Source organism: Tenrec ecaudatus, chromosome 9 (assembly GCF_050624435.1).
Source record: "Tenrec ecaudatus isolate mTenEca1 chromosome 9, mTenEca1.hap1, whole genome shotgun sequence".
NCBI lineage: Eukaryota > Metazoa > Chordata > Mammalia > Afrosoricida > Tenrecidae > Tenrec > Tenrec ecaudatus.
The window spans coordinates 148494898-148516503 of NC_134538.1; the positions used below are offsets into that span (position 1 = coordinate 148494898).

Genomic DNA, 21606 nt, shown 5'->3' on the forward strand with positions numbered 1-21606 from the left:
CGCACCAATGGGTGGCCGGGGCGGGCCCGTTTCCTGGGCGCCGGCGGGCCGGGCTGGTCCTCCGCCGCCCGCCGCCGCGGAGTCTCGGACGCTCGCGCTGTCCGTGGCGGCTCGGGCGGCGGCGCGGCCCCGGCTCTCCCCGCCCGCGCTCCCCCGCCCGCAGGCTCGGCGTCCCCGGCGCGGGCGGCCCCCGGCGCGCGGCTCCCGCGGCGGCGCGGCTCATGCCCCCGGGCACGGGGCGCGCAGGTGGGCCGGCGCCGCTGGGAGCTAGGCCCCCGGGGGCGGCAGCGGCGGGGCCATGGCCCGGAGACCCGGCGTGACGGCCGCCAGCGGCGAGGAGTTCTCTTTCGTCAGTCCGCTGGTGAAATACCTGCTCTTCTTCTTCAACATGCTCTTCTGGGTGAGTCCAGGGGCCGGGGGCACCCCGGAGGGCCCGGGGGCTGCCCGACGCAGGCTGCGGAGGGGGCATCCCCAGATGCCGCTTCCCAGCCAGCGTGCGGAGCGGCGCTGCCTAGTTTTCTGGGCGGACGACACTTTGGAATAATTTATGGTTGGGGTCGGGACACACCTCGGTGTCACCGTGTCTGGAGGGGGTGTTGCGGGGGAGTCTGCAAAGGGCTTCAGGAAAGACCTGGGGGTACTTCCTTGCCATTGGATGAGGGTCGGGGCAAGGGAGAAAGGTGATTTCCCAGGGGAAGGAAGGGGCTTTCTTGTTGGCCCAAGGCAGACCCACAGGCATGTTCATGATGGGGGACCTTCAGGCCTGAGGCTGGGAGGCCCTGCTAGCAAGGGGGGGTGGGGGAGGATGGGAGGCGCAAATCCCAAACCTCCCGCCCCACCCATTTCACCCAGAACGGGTTTAGGGGCTTCAGCTCCCCCTCTGCAGGCCTGTGTTCCCCCCACCCCCCAAGTCTGGAGAAGGAACAGAAACGGCCTCCAGGGCCAGATCAGTCTCCTAGCATTGCCCCAAACTTTGCCCTCCTCCCTCAAGACTAGACTTCGTGCCCCAGGGCCTGAGGGCCCTCAGCTTCTTCAGACCCTAGGGTGACCAGAAACACCAGGGGTCCTTGCTAGTTGTGGTTGGGAAAGGAGCGTGCATGGGACATGGAGACCGCAGAGACCTGGATTCTCATTCCAGATCTGCCACTAATTGTGGACCTGGGCACACACCATCACCTCTGTAGGCCTGTTTCCTCCCTGCAGTTCAAGCCCCTATGATCAGGAATGGAGCAAAACTCTATTAGCAGGCCAGACCAGATCTTGAAAATCTCCCTCATTCCTCTGGGGGTTCCACCGCCCAGGGTTTGAGGATGCAGGCGGCACTCATTCCTCAGTTCTTTCCCCTCTACCACTACACAGGAGCTGCTTGCTGTCCTGGCAGCCAGTGGCCTAAAGTGGAGGCCCACAAAGGGAGGGGCTGTGATTCTAAAATGCCTTTCCTAGGCGAGGGACAGACAGACATCAAAGCCAGTGGCTGGCAAGGTTTCACAGGGGCCTCCACGTGAAGTACAGACACAAAGAACATAGCGCTAGCCTGCAGGGACAAATGAGTGACATCTGGGTGGGTGGGGATGACGGCTCACTCTCAGCCATCCTACTCTGGGGGGAAATGAAGTTTGGGCTTCTCACAAATTCACAGTTTGGGAGCTGGAAAGTTTGGCTGTTGTTTGCGCCTTCCCAAGTGTGCAAAAGCCTCCCCCAGGCCTGCACCAGCCCACCATCAGTTGTGCATGGAACCGTCATGGTCCACATGGTTTTGATGGGCTTTCCGGGTGGATCACCAAGTCTTTCTTCTGGGCCCATCTTCGTCCGGATGCTCCACTGAAACCCGTTTAGCATCACACCCCATACAAGCTTCCACTGACAGACAAGCGGTGGCCGCACGTGAGGTGCCTTGGCCAGGAATCTCCTCCTTGGAAGTGAGACTTTACCGCTGAGCCAAATTAGGTTGGGAAATTAGGTTGGGAACGCGTCTTGCCCACACCTGTGGGTGCCGTGCAAGAAAGCTGAGGCAGAACAACTGTTTTGTCCAAGGTCCAATCACTGGTTAGCAGGCACGGTCGACTGATCGCCCAGGGGGAAGTCCTGGGCTGAAATGGCAGCGGCTAGAGCCGGATATGGGCAGTGTTGACCAGGCCATCCAAATCCCCGTAGCCTAAGTTCTGCTTCTAGAGCTTGGGGAAGACCAGAAGAAAATCCCTCACCACATTCACCCAGGGGTGGGGGGATGTGCCAAGGGGAAATCTCTGCCTAAAGGCAAGGATCAGTGACCCCCCCCCCTCTGTTCCTACACGGGCCAGCCAGTCCCCACCCCCACAGCCTGGAGGACTAACCAGGGTCGCTGGTGTTCCCAGAGACCCTCAGCCTAGGCTTGTTCTCTTTCAGAGCCTGTGCCCCCCCCACCCCCACCACCCTTATCTGCAACTACAGCTAACTGCATCTGTTTCACTCGTACCATGGTTATTTTCCTGGAATCTCCTTCCCCTGCCCTGCCCTGCCCTGCCCTCACCTAGGCAAATGGAGTCCCAGTCAGGAGGAAAAGCTGACCCCACTGACCCATTTACCTCCATAAAAATGCCTCGTTCAAGGTCAGAGGCCCTGTCTAGCCAAGCTGGCACTGCCTCAAATTAGAGTAGAGCCCCTTCTTGGTCCTCTTTAAACCCATAAAAAGTCCGAGGCTGTAGAAAAATCCCACTGAAGGGAAAGACAAGAGGCCCACCTTCTTTCAGGTACCAGCTTCCTGTGTGCCCTTCAGTCAGTGTACCTGTCTCTCTGTTCTCCTTGAAAGGGGAACCCTTTTCTGCCTCTGTGGACTATTTGAAGGCAAATGAATGCTGTTGGGCCTGTTTTCTCTCTTCTGGGGCTGGGGCTGTGTCCTGGTCTCCCCAACGTTGACCATCCTGGGGGACGGTTCTTCTTGGGCATTCTGGGTGTCACTCCTCCCCCTGGACCCAGCACTGCAGATCACAAGTGTGCAGCTGGAGATGAAGAGATGATTCTCCCAGATCAGGGGTTATCTTTCTTGCCAGCCCGGCTCAGGGACTGGGTACTGCTCTGTTTTGCTGACTGCCACCATCCTAATGTCCGTCCCTTCGTGTGTGCAGGGAGCACCGTGCAGGGACTGTTGGCCACTCCCTTTGCAGCAAAGTACATGTCTTAGCCAGCCCCGAAGGAGCCAAGTGGGGTGGGGGAGGGGACGCAGGGGGTATTTGTGTCTGTGCCTGGAACATGTGGAGTGTCCACTAGGCTCCCACCTCCTGCTCCAGACCCTGACCCTGGCCATTTGGAGTCTAACCCAAACCGGATGGCTCCTTGGGATGAGGGCCAATTCCCCTTGTTGGCATTTCAAAGCCCACTTCCCCTTTCTCGGGAGTTCAGGTTCTCTTCCCAGAATCCCATTGCTGGGTACTGACTATTAGCTTGTTGTAGATGCCCTGAGATCCCGAAGTGGTGTGGACATCTCTCAGTTAGGGGTAGCCACGTCTTGGACAGCACTGTGCTCCGGGAAGAGGCTGGGGGCGGCGGCCTGTTGTCAGCCACGGACATGTGCTGGCAGGAGGGTTATCAGCACTGACACAGCTGCCCCCCTCTCTTGCCGGCCCCTTTTGCCACCTGGAACAGCAGTTTGGATGAGGTTTGAGTCCAGCAGAGCCTAGTCGCTCTGCTCCCACCCCCTGTGGGCCTGGCCACGGCTTTCTCAGTGCCGTGTACTCACTTGGGTCGTCACACCTCTTCTCTGGACAGCAATTCCTTCTAGACTTTGGGATCCAGAGGGCATGGACCGGTTGCTTCATTTCTGGGCTCTCCGTATTCACGTGGCAGTGAGTAGCAGGCACTTGTGGAATGTTTTACTAAGCAATAGATGAGGTAGGGGTGTGACCTGCTCCCCCTCCCTTAAGACACTGAGGTCGAAAGATGCAGCACCACTTCAAACATACCCAGTCCCGCCGTGGTTCAAGCTGGGGAGGTGAAATGCCTGACGCCACTGCAGCATCGCAACAGGACCACCAATCCCGTCCAGCCCTGCAGCAGCACGCACAGTCCCACCTCACCCATGCAGCATCTCACACATCCACCTCACCCCTGCAGCATCACATACAGTCCTGTCTCCCCGCTGCAGATTTCACACAGTCCCACCTCACCCCTGCAGCATCCCACACATCCCACCTCACCCTGCAGCATCTCCCCACCTCACCCTGCAGCATCCCCCCAACCTCACCCCTGCAGCATCACATACAGTCCTGTCTCACCCCTGCAGATTTCACACAGTCCCACCTCACCCATGCAGCATCTCACACATCCACCTCACCCATGCAGCATCTCACACATCCACCTCACCCCTGCAGCATCACATACAGTCCTGTCTCCCCGCTGCAGATTTCACACAGTCCCACCTCACCCCTGCAGCATCCCACACATCCCACCTCACCCCTGCAGCATCCCCCCACCTCACCCCTGCAGCATCACACACATCCCACCTCACCCCTGCAGCATCTCCCCACCTCACCCTGCAGCATCCCCCCAACCTCACCCCTGCAGCATCACATACAGTCCTGTCTCCCCCCTGCAGATTTCACACAGTCCCACCTCACCCATGCAGCATCCCACACATCCCACCTCACCCCTGCAGCATCTCATATAGTCCCACCTCACCCATGCAGCATCCCACACATCCCACCTCACCCCTGCAGCATCCCCCCACCTTACCCCAGCAGCATCCCACACATCCCACCTCACCCCTGCAGCATCCCCCCACCTCAACCCTGCAGCATCACACACATCCCACCTCACCCCTGCAGCATCACACACATCCACCTCTCCCCTGCAGCACCCCCACCTCACCCCTGCAGCATCACACACATCCCATCTCACCCTGCAGCATCTCACATATCCCACCTTACCCCTGCAGCACCCCACACATCCCACATCACCCTGCAGCATCCCACACACCTCACCCCTGCAGCATCACATACAGTCCTGTCTCCCCCCTGCATATTTCACACATCCCATCTCACCTCTGCAGCATCACACTCATCCCATCTCACCCCTGCAGTATCTCACATAGTTCCACCTCACCCCTACAGCATCTCACATGCCCCATCTTCCCCCTGCAGCATCACACATCCACCTCTCCCCTGCAGCACCCCCACCTCACCCCTGCAGCATCACACACATCCCACCTCACCCCTGCAGCATCACACACATCCCACCTCACCCCTGCAGCATCTCACACATCCCACCTCACCCCTGCAGCATCACACACATCCCACCTCACCCCTGCAGCATCACACACATCCCACCTCACCCCTGAAGCATCACACACATCCCATCACACACATCCCACCTCACCCCTGCAGCATCACACACATCCCACCTCACCCCTGCAGCATACACACATTCCACCTCACCCTGCAGCATACACACATCCCATCTCACCCTGCAGCATCTCACATATCCCACCTCACCCCTGCAGCATCTCACATATCCCACCTTACCCCTGCAGCACCCCACACATCCCACCTCACCCTGCAGCATCCCACACACCCCACCTCACCCTGCAGCATCCCCCCCACCTCACCCCTGCAGCATCACATACAGTCCTGTCTCCCCCCTGCAGATTTCACACATCCCATCTCACCTCTGCAGCATCACACTCATCCCACCTCACCCCTGCAGCATCTCACACATCCCACCTCACCCCTGAAGCATCACACACATCCCACCTCACCCCTGCAGCATCACACACATCCCACCTCACCCCTGCAGCATCACACACATCCCACCTCACCCCTGCAGCATCACACACATCCCACCTCACCCCTGCAGCATACACACATCCCACCTCACCCTGCAGCATACACACATCCCATCTCACCCTGCAGCATCTCACATATCCCACCTCACCCCTGCAGCACCCCACACATCCCACCTCACCCTGCAGCATCCCACACACCCCACCTCACCCTGCAGCATCCCCCCCACCTCACCCCTGCAGCATCACATACAGTCCTGTCTCCCCCCTGCAGATTTCACACATCCCATCTCACCTCTGCAGCATCACACTCATCCCACCTCACCCCTGCAGCATCTCACACATCCCACCTCACCCCTGAAGTATCACACACATCCCACCTCACCCCTGCAGCATCACACACATCCCACCTCACCCCTGCAGCATCACACACATCCCACCTCAACCCTGCAGCATCACACACATCCCACCTCACCCCTGCAGCATACACACATCCCACCTCACCCTGCAGCATACACACATCCCATCTCACCCTGCAGCATCTCACATATCCCACCTCACCCCTGCAGCATCACACACATCCCACCTCACCCCTGCAGCATCACACACATCCCATCTCACCCTTGCAGCATCACACACATCCCATCTCACCCCTGCAGCATCACACACATCCCACCTCACCCCTGCAGCATCTCACACATCCCACCTCACCCCTGAAGCATCACACACATCCCATCACACACATCCCACCTCACCCCTGCAGCATCACACACATCCCACCTCACCCCTGCAGCATACACACATCCCACCTCACCCCTGCAGCATACACACATCCCATCTCACCCTGCAGCATCTCACATATCCCACCTTACCCCTGCAGCACCCCACACATCCCACCTCACCCTGCAGCATCCCACACACCTCACCCCTGCAGCATCCCACACACCCCACCTCACCCTGCAGCATTCCCCCCCACCTCACCCCTGCAGCATCACATACAGTCCTGTCTCCCTCCTGCAGATTTCACACATCCCATCTCACCTCTGCAGCATCACACTCATCCCATCTCACCCCTGCAGCATCACACACATCCCACCTCACCCCTGCAGCATACACACATCCCACCTCACCCTGCAGCATCTCACATATCCCACCTCACCCCTGCAGCATCACACACATCCCACCTCACCCCTGCAGCATCACACACATCCCATATCACCCTTGCAGCATCACGCTCATCCCATCTCACCCCTGCAGCATCTCACACATCCCCCCTCACCCCTGAAGCATCACACATCCCTTCTCACCCCTATGGATTTTCCCTGCTTTTCCTACTGCATGCCCAGTAGTTTGGGGAATGAGGCTGCCACCATCCAGGTCTTCCCTTAGCTGACTCTGGCCACAGGTGAGGCATCCTCGTCCTCGGAGGGCCATGCACCTGTCTGGGACACTGTACTGATGTCTCCACGGCACTCAGAATTACCAAGGAGCCCAACTCATCTTCCCCCTCCCCCTCCCTATCAAGCTTGCAGACTTAAGTAATTGAAGTGGCCAGGTTCTTTTTATGAATACAACCTTCTCAAACACCAAGAATGAAGGAAAGAACCACTCTTTTCTGCTCTCCAAGCTACAAGACTGCCTTCTTGGCCCACCTGGTAGCTTGGTTTGTCATGAACCAAGTGAAAACCAGCTACTTCAAACTCTCTTTGATGAGCATGTGCAGCCCCTTTCTGAGTGGTGACTGGGCTGTGGCAGGCTGGTCCCGTGGGGTCTGAAGGTGCAGTGCCACTTCAGGCATCGCCCAGTCTGCAGTGGTCCGAGCCAGGTCAGACAAAACAGCAGTCTTCGCCGCAGCACGAAAGCACTCCACTTAGAACCCACTTTAAACCAACCACATCCTGAGGGAGAAGTTGAAGGGTTGGCCCCAGCTTTTCGTGCGAGGGAATGACCTCTGTGGGCTCTGCTTTCCAGCAGCACACATGGTCTGGCTCAGAGAGGGTATCCCGAGAGCCAACTTCCCACAGACAAGCGGCCCCTACAGGACTGCACGGTGCCACATGACCACAGGAGCAGCAGCACGTACAGGACCCCGGTGACAAGAGAGGGGCCAGCTTCACTTCTTTGGGTTCATGTAGAAATGAGGGGAGACAGGACTGAGGATTGTGCCTGATCTGACCACACACACACACACACACACACACACACACTAGGGTGTAACATGAAGGGGACACAACAGAGCAGCAAGGGGAGCAAAGCAAGGAAGTCCCTGAGGACTTGGCACCTCCTCAGATCTGATCTGAAAACATACATGAGGGTCAACAGACAAATCTGGAACTATTTATAGGCCCTTGTTTATCTTCTTCTCTTTCGTGTCTATCTCTATAAGCAAGATAAACAATCCCGAAGAAAAAACAATGGGACCAATGATTCCTGGGGATGGGAGAGGGGGAAGTGGGGGAAAGGAAGGGAGGAGCCAACAAACCCAGGAACAAGGGAACAAGAAGAAATCTAAAATCGATGGCAAGAAGGTGTAGAATGTCTGGTGGGGTTTGATCAAGTGCAGTGTAGCCAAGAGGAATTATTGAGAGTGGAATGAAGGTCAAACATGATCGTGGGACAGTAGTAAAGTAAAAGGAAATAGGAGAAAGAACTAGGAGGCAAAAACATTGATAGAGGAATAAATACAGGCATATATATAAGTAAATATGTTAATTTATAGTGATAGGGATATAGGTCTATGTACATATATTTCTATGTTAAGAATCAAGGTAGCAGAAGGACAGTGGGCCTCTCCTCAGGTCCTCCCTCAATGCAAAAATACTTTGTTCTAATAACCTGGCATTCTGTGATGCTCACCTTCCCGACACAATTGCTGGAAACAAAATGGGTGCATAAGCAAATGTGGTGAAGAAAGCTGATGGTGCCCGGCTATTACAAGATGTAGCATCTGGAGTTTTAAAGGCTTGAAATTAAACAAGTGACTATCTTGCAGGGAAGCAACAAAGCCCACATGGAAGCAGCACACCAGCCTGTGAGATCACGGGTGTCGAAGGGATCAGGTATCAGGCATAAGAAGACCCAAAACAATCATATCAATGTGAACGAGTGGGGTTGGAGTGGAGACCAAAAGCCCATCTATAGATAAGCGAACATCCCTTCACACAAAGGTCACAAGGAGAGAACACGGCAGCCAGGGTGCAGCACAGCCCTGATGAAACACACAACATTCCTCTAGTTCTTTAATGCTCCTCCTCCACCCACTCTCGTATCCCCAGTTCTACCTTACAAGCCTGGCTAAACCAGAGCATGTACACTGTTACAGATAAGAGCTCTCCACAAATGGAATCCAGGAGAGATAACCCTACCCCCACCCCGGAACAGCAATGGGAGTAGCGATCCCAGGAGAGGAGAAAGATAGGGCGAACCAATCGCAAGGATCTATGTAACACCCCCACCCCCAGGGGGACGAATAGCAGAAATGGGTGAAGGAAGACAGTGGAGGTGTAAGATATGAATACAATAATAATTTATAATTTATCAAGGGTTCATGAGGGTGGGAGTGGGGGAGAAAGGGGGAAAAAAGAAGAGTTGATACCAAGGGCTCAAGTAGAAAGAAATTGTTTTGAAATTGATGAAGGCGCCATATATTCAAATGTGCTTGCTACAATTGATGTATGGTTTGTTACAAAAGCTTTAAGAACGCCCAATAAAATTATTTATAAGGAAAAAACAAAACACGCCTCCATCAAAGACATTCCTCCATATCTAAGAGCCATGTGGGGCCCAGAGAAAAAGGCCCAGGACCTTGGAAAAGCATGTCCAAGATTTCTCTCTGAAGTGGCAGAGGGTGCCAAGACCGGATGGACTAGAGACTGGCACAGAGACTCATCAGAGAAGTGGTGCCACCTGACCAGGGACTGTGGGACTGGGAGGTAGAGCGACAGGTGGGCTCCCTGGCCCGTGGAGGCAAAGGCCAGGGGACCACATGGCTGAGAGACTGAGGACTGAAGAGTGGTGACACTGTGGACCAATGACTATATCCTTACTGTTTGCTGATCCTAACTTGTGGTCACCTAGTAACTTGTCTAATAAACCTCCTTAATTGAGGGGGGGGCCCTCCCTGCGAGTAGGCCCAGGGATTTCTTTCCCACCCTGTGTTCAGACAGCAGCCCCCCCCCCCTTGGAGGGTCAGAGACTCCAAAGAAGAGTCATGGGCATGCATGCCAATTGTAGAGGGGACTATGAATGTTAAAGACAGACCAGGTTGGGGTTCTAGAAGCTACCTGACAGGTAGACCCGCCTTTCCCTTCCTCTGAGCCACCCCCGCTGATACTTTCTGACTACCCCCTTCCTCATGTGAGCCCCACCCTCTTTGGAGATTTCCTGCTATGTGGTGCCCCCACCTCCCATAAGAGAATTCCAAGCAGCTGCTGCTTTCACTGCCCATGACACCCCGCGGTGAAGGTACAAAGATTGGACGCAATGTGGTGGTGGCTTTGGACATGCAGAACTCAGTCTTGGCTCACTGTGCCCATTTGCTACTGATCCACCTGCCAAAAGTTGCTCAAATTCTCTCAATGCCAATTCTGTCAAATGGAGATATTAACACATCTCTCGGGGTCATGGTCAGAACTGAGTGAGATAGTGCGTATAGTGTCTAGTCCAGGACCTGGCCCTGAGCCTTCTACAAGAGGTGGCTGCGACCAGTGCCAATGGAAATAACTCCTGGAGATGGCTTGGTGAGCATGGTCATGGTGAGCCAAGATGGGTGCTCTCATCGCCATGGCTCTTCCAGGGAAGAGAAAAGGGAATGGGCAAGGAGGTGTAGGGTGAGACTAGATCAGGGCCAAACTTGAGTGGGAGGCTCCTCAGGTAAGAACCCTCTTGGCTCACATCCCTACGGTGAGCCTGAGTGAGATGCTAACTCACGATATCGATTATAGAAACAGAAACCTTTCTGGGGTCTCTGAGCATCTTGCCCCAGGACCCAGGTCTTGTCACACCACCTTGGTCTCAAGGTGGGGTCCTATGTGATTGGACCCAGAGAGCTAAGAAACTGGCCTGCAGTTTGGGCTGTAGAGCCAGGAGAGGAAACCTGGTCCAGGGCCTCAGCCCGGACTCTAAGCTTTCTTCTCATGTTGCAGATGGCTCTGAATTAGTGTCCTGGGGACTGGTGTGGTAGTTACATCATCTGTTGTCAACTTGAGACTATTAAGAGTGAAGGGGTGGTGTTTAGCCTGTCAATCAGGTCACGGCTTGATGACCTCATTTGGAGGTGCCAAGGAGATCAATAGCTCACTGGAGGTGGGACACACACACTCTTGCCGCAAGACATTCCTATTGACAAGACACATGGAACTACTCTGATGGAACCAGAGCCCTGGAGCTGGAGGAGCCATGTGGAGACCCACACCAGCTCTGAGATGCGTCCACCACCACTGGACCCATAAGACTTTCCACCCACTGGCCTGTGATCTTCCTGAATTCAGCATCATTGTATGTGTTGTGTGAGTCGGAAGAGGAATTTATACACTGGTATCAGACATATGGGGTAATATCAGACTTATGGACTTGATCTGGACTGAGCTGGGATGTTTTCTTTATATACAATTTCTCTTTATATAAAGCTGATTTTTTTAAATACTTGTATTGGGGGCTCTTGCATCTCTTGTCACAATCCATACACTCATCCAGTGTGTCAAGCATATTTGCACATATGCTGCCATCATCCTTTTCAAAGCATTCTTTTCCCACTTGAACCCCTGATATCAGCTCCCCATTTCTTCCCCTTCCCTCCCTCCCAAAGCTCTTTCTTATACACATAGATGAATGTCAGTGAATTTGTTTCTCTGGTCTACCCAGACTAAAACAACCGGAATAAGGGGTTTCCTCATAAACATCAACTTGTGACTCTCTTTTCCCCATCTCAAAAAAAAAAGAACTTAAAAATCGAGATAAAATAATTTTCCATTTTCTATTCTCCCCCTGAGCACTCGTCCCTGGGGCTGCCGCTCTGCCAGCAGGTGCCAGCAGAAGACACGGGGAAGAGGGCACGTGTCATAGCCGCGCCCAGACTCGGTGGAAACAAGGAGCCTGTTTAGGTAGAACATTGCCTTTTATGAGACACAGAGGAGAGGTGCTGGAGCGCGAATCATCTGTTTGTAAAATCGCGTCTCATTTCCGTGGCAGAAATTAATAAGCCGCATGTGCCTCTTCGTAGACTGCACTGCACCGAGAACAACAGGGTCTGGCCTTAGGATCCCCGTCAGCATGTTCATGCTGAACCGAACCTAGAGGGAACAACGCCCAAACCTAAAGGTGGTCTGCAAAAGGGCCGGCCTGGACTCTCAGGAACGTCAGCGTCAAAAACCCAGTGAGCGTCCCCAGGACAGAAATACCGTAGAGGCAGAGAAGACTGAAGTGCACGTGAAACTCCCTCTCTGCAGGACAGAGCGGCTACACACAGACGTGCCTTGGAATCCTTCTGGGCCGGAGATGGGCCTCTTCTCCATTTATTTATCCCATCGCTTGCCTGTGTCAGCAGGGACGCATAGATATTTAGCTTAGGCATGCTTTGGAGAGTAGTCTCGTGCTGAATTTGTCTTCGTGGTCAAATTGTTCCGACGACGCTGGCTATTAGGAACTCTCCCGGGTTTGCTTGGTAAACCCTCGACAATGTGGGGTTTTTTGTTTGTTTGTTTTTGGCTCAGCCTGTGCATGTCCTGCGCCCCTCCCGTGGTTGCTGGCACCGGCAAGTCAATTCCGACTCTGTGTACCGAGCCTTGATGACAGACGAGAACCACTTCCCGGGGGTTCTGTGACTGTGACCTTTATGGGAGCAGATCACTAGGGTTTCCCCTGGGGGAGCAGCTGGGACGGGGATGGTGCCAAAGCCAGCCCTTCAGAGATCAGCCAAGGACTTACCCCAGTTTGCCACCAGGGCTCCTAGACAGCCATTTCTCTAAGGAACCCAACAATCAGAAACAAAACCCTCACTGCCAGCAAGTTGATTCTAACTTATGACTGTCGAGGGTGATGCAGCAGGCGACTGCCTGCAGAGCCAGCCCTGAAGAAACCCCCAGGGGCTGTATAGGGTCGCTATGAGTCAGAGAGAACCCCAGGAGGTGCCTATTTCCACCCCAAGCCAATGCCTCACCTTACTTAGGCACTGACTCATGCAAACTACTTTATACCATTTAACGGACAACTTCTCAGGAGGCTGCCTTTTGCTAAAAGCTAGACTCGCCTGTTTTTAAAACTGTATCAAGCAGTCTGGGAGCTGGTGGCATAAACCAGCCATAGTTGTGATACACCACAAACACACACACATGCCAAAAATGTAACAAAATGATGGTGCTGGACCGGGAGTCCTTCTGGAGCCCAGAGCGCAGGAAAGCAGGGGAGATGCAGCCAGGCAAGCATCAGTGCATCTGGTTGGGGTTACGGGGAATCAGCCCTCCCCCTGTCCCCACCGCTCCCCAAGCCTCTGGCTGTGAACTAGAAAGGTGGTCTCCCTATGAGAGCCAGTTTCCCTAATTGCCACATCTTCTAGCTGACGCAAAGACAGGACCCTGAACTTGTGCTTTAAAAGAGGCCTTTGCAGGGCAGAGGGGGTGGTGTTTGGAGGGTGCCAGTGCCCCCCCCCAACCCCCCCCCCCAACCTGTAGGCTGCAGTCAAATTGCTGCCAAAGGCCCCTGCAGTTCTCAGTACCTAGTCAACACTCTCTCAGCGTCCCTACACACCCCAAGGCTCAGGCCTCGGAAGCCTTCCTGGGAGGCAAGTCCACTTCCTGGCCTGTTTGCTCCAGTTCCAGGCGCCATGCCCCACTGCCTGACTGACGAGCTGCTCAGTAGCAGGCCTCTCTGGTGGAGGTTAGGGCCATAACCAGGATACTACAGGGAGGGCGCCCATAGCAACAGGTAGACCTCCCCTCGCCGGTCCAGACAGCGCTAGCCCCTTCCCCACCGGACATCAGCAGTAGAGACTGGGCCACCTGCCTCCTTAGGCCACCCTCCCCGCCCTCACTATCACTCTGGCTTCTGAATCCAGTAGGACATGCCTCCCTGGGGGTTAACGAGGTTAGCCTGCCCCCACTTCTTGCTGGTGCTAAGAGGACTGCTGACTGCAGTATATAAGGAAGCCAGAGTCCCTTTTCACTGTGAAGTTTACGGAGCAAATTGCTTTTCTGTTCAGACACATCTGACATCACTTCTTGCTTTCCCCCTGTCTTTACTGTTTCCTTCCTGCCCCTTCCTGCCCCGAGTGTTATCCCAGGGCAGATGCCGCCCCTTTCCTCACTGTGGTTGATTGCTCTAAGGCGAGCGCCCCCCCCCCCCCCACCAGTGTTACTGTTCACCTGACAGGCGTGTCTGTATTTGGCTAGAAGTTGAGTTCTGGGGGTGACACAGTTCTGGGCTCGAAGGACGCCTCAGGGCACAGTCTCAGGCGTTCCACCTGTCTCCATCAGACCAGTGCGCCTGGTTTGTTTGTTTTTTAATTTTGACCTTTTCCCACATTTCTCTCTCACTTTATCCAGGACTTCCTATCGCGTTCACTTTTAGAACAGCTGGCAATAGCTGCCGGGCACCGTCTCGTCCCTCTGGCTTCAGGATGGTGGAAGCTGAGCTTCGTATGGTTCATTCATCCTTTGGACTGGTTGGGTCCAGGAGCCTTTGATTTTCTTCATTTTCTTCTTGCTCTGGGAAGAAAGAGGAAGCAAGAGTCTTGTGTGGATCCTGGAGTCACAGCCAACCATGTACCGGGGGACTCTGATAGCAACAATGCAGGTCTCCATGGGGGCCTGTCCAGAGCATGGTATCTGCCCACCGTGTGTTTGGTAGAAATTGGAAGATGAACCTTGAGATCTGGAACTGTTGAGTCTAAAACCAGGGAGGAAGCAGGGACTGTGACAGCGAGGGAGACTAAATGGTGGAGAAAGTTCAGAGGCTCTGCTTACCTGACAGTTTCTTGTTAGGCAGTCATGTGGGCAAAAACATCAAATGCTGCAGAAAATTGAGAGCGTTAAGACCGCCAAGCATTCCAGTGCCCCAACAAATGCAATCACAAGACACACAAAGAACATGGAACCAATGACCCATCTAAATGACCACGACAAAAGGAGTGGCCACAACTCTAGGGATGACCCAGTAGTGAGGGGGAGAGAGAATACAGCAACACTGAACCTGAGAGGAGACGGACAGAGCTAACGTAAATAAGGAAAACCAGCCAAGAGAAAATTTAGAACTGAAAAAATGAATTTCAATTAAAAGGAACAACTATCATTAGAAATAAAACAACAGAACTTACCAACAGATTTCACCAGGTCGGAGAAAGAATCAGCACATTCGAGATGGAGGTCATTATCAAAATGACACTCAGAACAGAGGCCCATGTTTTGTTAATGATGGCACGACAGCAAGAGATATAATATACAAGGGAGCTTCAAAAAGTTCATGGAAAAATGAATGACAATAAAATGGAATTTCCCTACAATTACTTGAAACCTCCTAATTCACTTCTTAGAAATTCGGAGAAGAGAGGGTGAAGAAATAAAGAACAGAAAATGTCCCAATCTAAGGATGTGAATCTACAAATCTCAGAGGCTTACGGGGAAAAAACCCAGGCAGGATAAACCTAAAGCAATCTTCTTTAGGCTCTCAGAATTTGAAGAAAGAATCTTGAAAACTTTGGGAGAGAAACAGAACAGTTATATAACAAAGGAGCTACAGTTAGATTTTCCCCAGACAAGCTGGAGGTCAGAAAGCAATGGAGTAATATAGTCAAAATGCTAAAAGATAATAATAAAAATAAATTTTAATAAATGAGATGCTAGAAGAAAAAGCAAACCATCCATCAAAAATAATACAGCCAGCAAAACTATCCTTCAAGAATAAGGATGATATCAAAATACTCTCAAATGGAAGCTGAGAGGGTTCATAGTCACCAGACTGGTCCCACTAATCGAGGTTCTATAGATAAAGGGAAGGGACACTAGCAAGTTGTTCAAAGCTACACATAAAAAAAGATGCAAAATAAATAAAAAGACCCCTAATAAAGGGAAATGGACGGGCAGATATAAGGTATATTTACTTGATTGTTCTAAGTGTTGTGTCCTTATGTTTGCACACAACATATACAAAAATCAAGGAGAAAATGATGTCATCTGGCACATGAAACAGAAATGTGTAATTACTGATAACAAGACAGGGAAGAGGGACGGTTTCGACACAGAAGTTTTGCATGTTACTGAAGTTAAGTTGATACCAACTCCCTCTAGAATGCCATAATGACATATTCTTAAATGAAATATAATAAACACTAAGAAAACACGCATATAAAAACCAATAACAAAAGGAGAAAGGAAACCAAATGGCTCGTTAATAAACCAACAGAACACGAAAGTAAGCAGCAGCGCTAAGAAAAAACAAAGAAGGCTTAAGGCACACAGAGAACAAATACCAAAGGGGCACAAGTAAGTCACTTATCAGTAATTGCAGTGAATGTAAATGTACTAAAAGGTGCAGTCAGAGGCAGAGACTGGCAGGATGGATTTTAAAACATGATCCCGCTATATATTTACTGTTTACAAGAGACATACTGTAAACCCAGGACACAAATATGTTGAACATGAACAGCTGGAAAAAATATATCCCATGTAAAAATAATAACCCAAAGAGAAGCAGGGCGGCAATCTTAGCATCAGAAAACGTAGGCTTTAGAACAAAATCTCATCAGAAGCGATAAAGATGAAGTTATATAGCGAGTTATAGAAGAGTTATCATAAATGCATAAATATATCCAACATTGGAGACCCTAGATATATAAAGCAAACATTGATAGAATTGAAAGGAAAAGTTGTTGCAGGTCTTAATGCACCACCTGCAATAGTGGAACAACAGAAAGAAGCTGAAACAAGGAAATAGAGGACCTGAATCACACTATCAACAAATAAATGGCTTATCAGACATGGATCGAATACTCCATCCCCAAACAGTACAAAATAGTCTCTTCCAGCGCACAAGGGTCATTCTAGGATCACGTATCATTAGGATACAAAGCAGGTCTTGGTAGATTTTTAAATATTGGATTTATACAGAGCATTTTCTCATAACAATAACAAAAACCTGGAAAATATGTAAACAGAGAAATTTAACACATTAAAAAAAACCAACTGAGCATCGTCTTGATCTTTGATTTCACTTGAAGAGCTTCGTTTGGGCAAGGTGATGATGATGGCATCTTCCACTGGCTGGCTGGATGTTTGCTTTGGGTTCCTAAGAACAGCATGTCTCATCACCAGTAATGACCTTGGGGGAGAAAAGTCTGGGTCCCTTCGGAGCTGTTCTTTCAAAGCCCGGCCTGTTTCCAGTCCACTCTCTCCTGGTCAGTCAGACTCAGAGGCACACATTTCATCGCAACTTCTCATTCCCAAATCTTCCATTAAAATCAGTGAACCGAGCTCCACGACAGTCCAGCTAACTTCCCCATCTCTATAATGGTCCATCGTTGGTCATCGAGCCAAGGGCACAAATTTCGTCAACATTTTCGTCCCTTCAGAAAGTTGGTAGACATCCAGAATGAGGTTTGTCACCAATCGACATGTCACCTTTTTGGAAACAAGAAAACCGCTCACACACTTGAGTTTTTCCCATAGTGCTGTCCTGGTAAACTGTGTTCAACATCACAGCCGTTTCTGTGGCATTTTTCCTGAGCAGGACACAAAACTTCACAGCTACATGCTGTTCTCTTAAATTGGCCATCACCAAAAAAACAAGGTTTGAGTGAAACTGATTTTATGAAAGAATTTCACTGTGACCAGAGAGAACCTTCCCAGGCAACACCTTTGGGTGCACTGACTCAGAGTGAGTTGCTTGCTGCTTGCCTACTAGGAAAAAGGCATACTATGAAGGCGCTACCCAGCTGAACTTTTTCCCTTTTGGGGGGAGGGGAAGGGGAATTTACCCCCTCGTGTACTCACAAGACTTGAAAAGACTTGTACATCAATGTTCATGACAGCATTATTCACAATAACCCAAAGCTGGAAAGAGCATAAATGCCTATCGCCAGATAAATGGCTACACCAATGTGCTAAATACGAACAATGGAATACTATTCAAACAGAAGGGGGGAAATGCAGTCTGTATACATGGACAATAAGTACAGTTAGAATGTGAGACCATTGTGCTGAGTGAAATACGTCCATCACAAGAGGACACAAATCTGACTTCATTTATAGAAACAAAAGAGCACCAGAAGAGAGGCAGGAGCAGCATCTGGCTTCCTCCAGTGTCCCTAGAGGCACGGAGAGCAAACTCAACATCAGCTCAAGGCCAGACAGGCCTCACCCTCAAATCTCCTTTACCAATTCTGACTTGAAGCATGCCTCCCACTGCATCTTCTACTTCTCACCTGGGCTCAATAATCCACTGAAGTGACCACACAGAACTCACAGACCTTCTCATGATTATTGGCTTAGTGAGGGAAATTAACAGGTTACAATTCAGGATCAGAAACTCAGGACACAGTTCTTCCAGTAAGAACAGCGTCGTCCATAACAAGCAGACCTCTCTGTGGTCCTTGGCCGCTCAGCCATGTGACTCGTTGGCCTCTGCCCTGTTTAAGACTCTTTTAGGGCTGCCATTATATTCCAAGGACCTACCACTCCTTCAGAAGCCTCAGCCCAAAGACTCTCAGCTTCCCCCTTGTGGCTCCGCAAACCTAGCTCCCTCAATTAAGTACCTAGAGGCATCCCACTCCACAAGTGACCCTCCTGCCCAAAGCCACTCGGCTTTACTCAATCCACGGGCGATGCTCTGGGTCTTAGTTCTGCTGCTGCTAACCTGCCCCTTTTCTAGAGTCAGTTTTCTGTCCCCGGATTGAGGGGGTTCAGCACACAGGGATCTGAGTTTCCAAAGGATGTGCCCGCCTCTTCCCTCCCTTTTCTGGATGGATGTGAGCTCACCTTTGCTGCTTCTGAGATGGCTCATTTTATACCATGCACCGAGCGGCCCCCACATCAGAGTTTCAAGTTTCTACAGTCACAGTTAACCCTGTTAACAATCACGCACAACCGAATCCTGTCATCCCATTGGTATCTTCCTCTCCCCAGCCCAGCTTCCCTTATCCAGACTCATCGGAAAAAGCGGAAATAAACACCCAGTGAACAGTCCCCCACCCACACCATCCCCCAGGTATTTGGTGGGAGTTTACTAAGACTTGGGGTAGAAGTAGCTCCCTGTCCCACACTAGCTTTTAAGTTGCCAGGCTTCATTCGAGCCTGGAAAGCCATCCTGAGAAGTGTCTTTCTCTCCATCCTCATCACGAAAGGACGGGTAAGTTTTGGGGTGTTTTATGGGGACTTGGTATCAAAGACTGAGATTATCCAAACGGATCCTGCACTGAGGTAGGAGAACCTGGTTAGGGTCCTGCCCCCGTGTGCACGTGGTCACGTGCCATTTCTCCTTTGTTGACCTCTTGTTTCCTCACCCATTGAAAGGGCGAGTAGCCAAGCTCATTTCTAAGGCTCGACTCAGCGCGGAAATGCTTCGCTATTAACAGCGACACGAACTTTGGAATGGCCGTAGCTTTGAGGAATTTGGGTGGGAAGTGGGTGGAAGGGCAGGCTGTGCCCGGAGAGAGGGCAGCTCGATAACCCAAGTGCCAGATCGGGGAGGTGGGCATGAGTGCCAGGTGAGTGGCATCATCAAGGAGCCATTGAATACGGAGGTCTTCATCTCGGTTTGGCTAATGGCTCTCGAAGTTGACTGCCCGCTGGAATCGCCAGAGGAGCATTCAGAACGACTTGCACCTGGATTCCCGTGCCAGTGATTCGGATACGCTTGGTCTCGGCTGCAGCAACTCGGGAGGTTTTAGCGCCATCCCCACCCCACCCCCAAGGTGATTTCAAGGTTGAGAAGCACTGTTTCAGGCTCTAAATGCTCCTGCCCCCTCCCACCCCCTGAGAACACATCCATAGAAGCTCTCATCTGTGCATTCATCCTGCGTCCTTTTTGAGCGGCTTTCTGGAGAATCTTTGCTTCTTGGCTCACTTGGCTCCCGGCCTCACGTTGCTCCGCCCTCTGCTCCTGTTCTCACACTTCCTGTCTCCCTGTCCCTAAGTCTCTTGGGACGCCCTGGGTTGGTAAACACAGAACATGCTTCCCCGGTTGCCTTCGGGCCAATTTCAATTCATTAGGGCCCTGTCTCACTGCCTTTGAGTGGATGCTGACTCAGAGCGACCCTGCACGACAAGATAGAACTGCCCCTGTGGGTTTCTGAGACTGCAGCTCTGTGTGGGAAAGAGCCTCATCTCTGTCCCTCAGAGCAGCTGGTGGTTTCCAACTGCGGACCTTACAGCCAGCAGCCCAACGCTTAACCCCCTACGACACCAAGGCCCCTTAGAGTGGCCCTATAGGATAAGTTAAAACTGCTCAGAGGGCTACCTCCGGCCCTAGTTGAAATGCACCAGGTAACAACAGCCCGGTGAAGCACCTGGGAGCCTCCAACTCCAAGCGCAGCCTGGATTCTCCCATGGTTCCAACAAAGGGCACACACAATGGTGACCGGCTGTGGTGAGCCTCAGTCAGCCGCAAGGCTGTGCCTCCAGACCGATCCTGTGGGTTCCCCCCCCTCCTCCTCCTACTCCCCTCTCCTTCCTCTTAGTCCCCACTCTCCTCCCATCTTCCCTCCTCCTCCTTGGATTCCCTGAGCCTGGATGTTGTGGGGCAAGGATCAGCTGGCACCCCGCCCGCCACCCCAGTGGCAGACAGTTCCCCCTCTCCCAGACAGGGAGGGGGAGGGGAGGCAGATGGCACATCTGACCCTGCATCGTTGGAGGCAGTGATGGGTGCCAGGCACGAGGACCTGGGAGGTGTGGTTCTGCTCAGGGTTTCCCACGTCCTGCGGAATGGCTCCCGCAGCCCTGCCAGGTGGCAGAGGCCCGTCCTAAAGGAAGCCGGCTCTACTAAGGGACAAGCACCCTTGGCACCGCAGGAGTCAAGTGGTTGGCTGTTAACGGGGAAAAACGATGGTTAAAATCCACTAGCCACTCCTCAGGAGGAAGATGAGGCAGGCTGTGTCCGTAAAGACCACACCCTTGGACACTCCACTCGAGGCCATTCTGCCCCGGAGCCCTGGAGGTGTAATGTGACCCTAATATCAGCAGTTTGAAGCCACCAGCTGCTCCGCAGGAGAAGGACAGGGCTTTCTACTCCCGTAAAGAGCTACAGTCTCAGAAACCCCGGGCAGTTCCAGCCTGTCCAATGAGGAGGAATGATTCAGTGGCAGGGAGTTCGTTTTCTGGGTTATTGATAGGGTCAGGATGAGTTATTTTGGTTTTTAAAGTGACTTCAGTAGCAGGTGCCATGAAGTCGACTGGTCAAAGCCAACTGCTCGCCCCGGAGTCTCCGAATTCGATCACCGCAACGTGCCATCAAGGCCCCTCCGGAGACCCCTGGCAGTCTCTGGTGGGTTTGTTCTCTCAGGAAGTTGGAAAGGTGCTAGAGAGTAAGGCTCTCTGCCCCGCCACCGTGGGACTGGGGCTTCTCAAGGCAAAACCCCCTCGACTGAAGCAGCTCCCTTGCTTGACACATGCACACACATGCTCGCGGGGGGTGCACTTGGTACCACACTGGCCATCTGGAGAGTGAGGGTGCTGGGAGCATACCATCTCATCAGGCCTGCTCAACTTCCCAATGGAGGGGGACTAGGGCCCAGAGTGTCACAGTTTCTGTGTGTCCCTGGACAAGGTCATGACCAGAAATGACAGGCCCTGTCTGCATCAAGCACCGTTTTTTGTGATTTCTCATTGTGAAAAGGTAGTTTTGGTTTGTTTTTGTTGTTTTTTTGTGTGGGG

General features: G+C 52.3%; 1 protein-coding gene across 1 annotated transcript in view; it reads left to right on the top strand.

Moving 5' to 3' along the window:
* The first annotated feature begins 298 nt into the window (after positions 1-298).
* Positions 299-21606, top strand: part of TSPAN33 (tetraspanin 33) — a 28291-nt gene continuing 6983 nt past the window's right edge. The window contains exon 1 of the mRNA XM_075557727.1: positions 299-400. Within this exon, the coding sequence (XP_075413842.1) occupies positions 299-400 (102 nt within the window). The remainder of the gene's footprint in view (positions 401-21606) is intronic.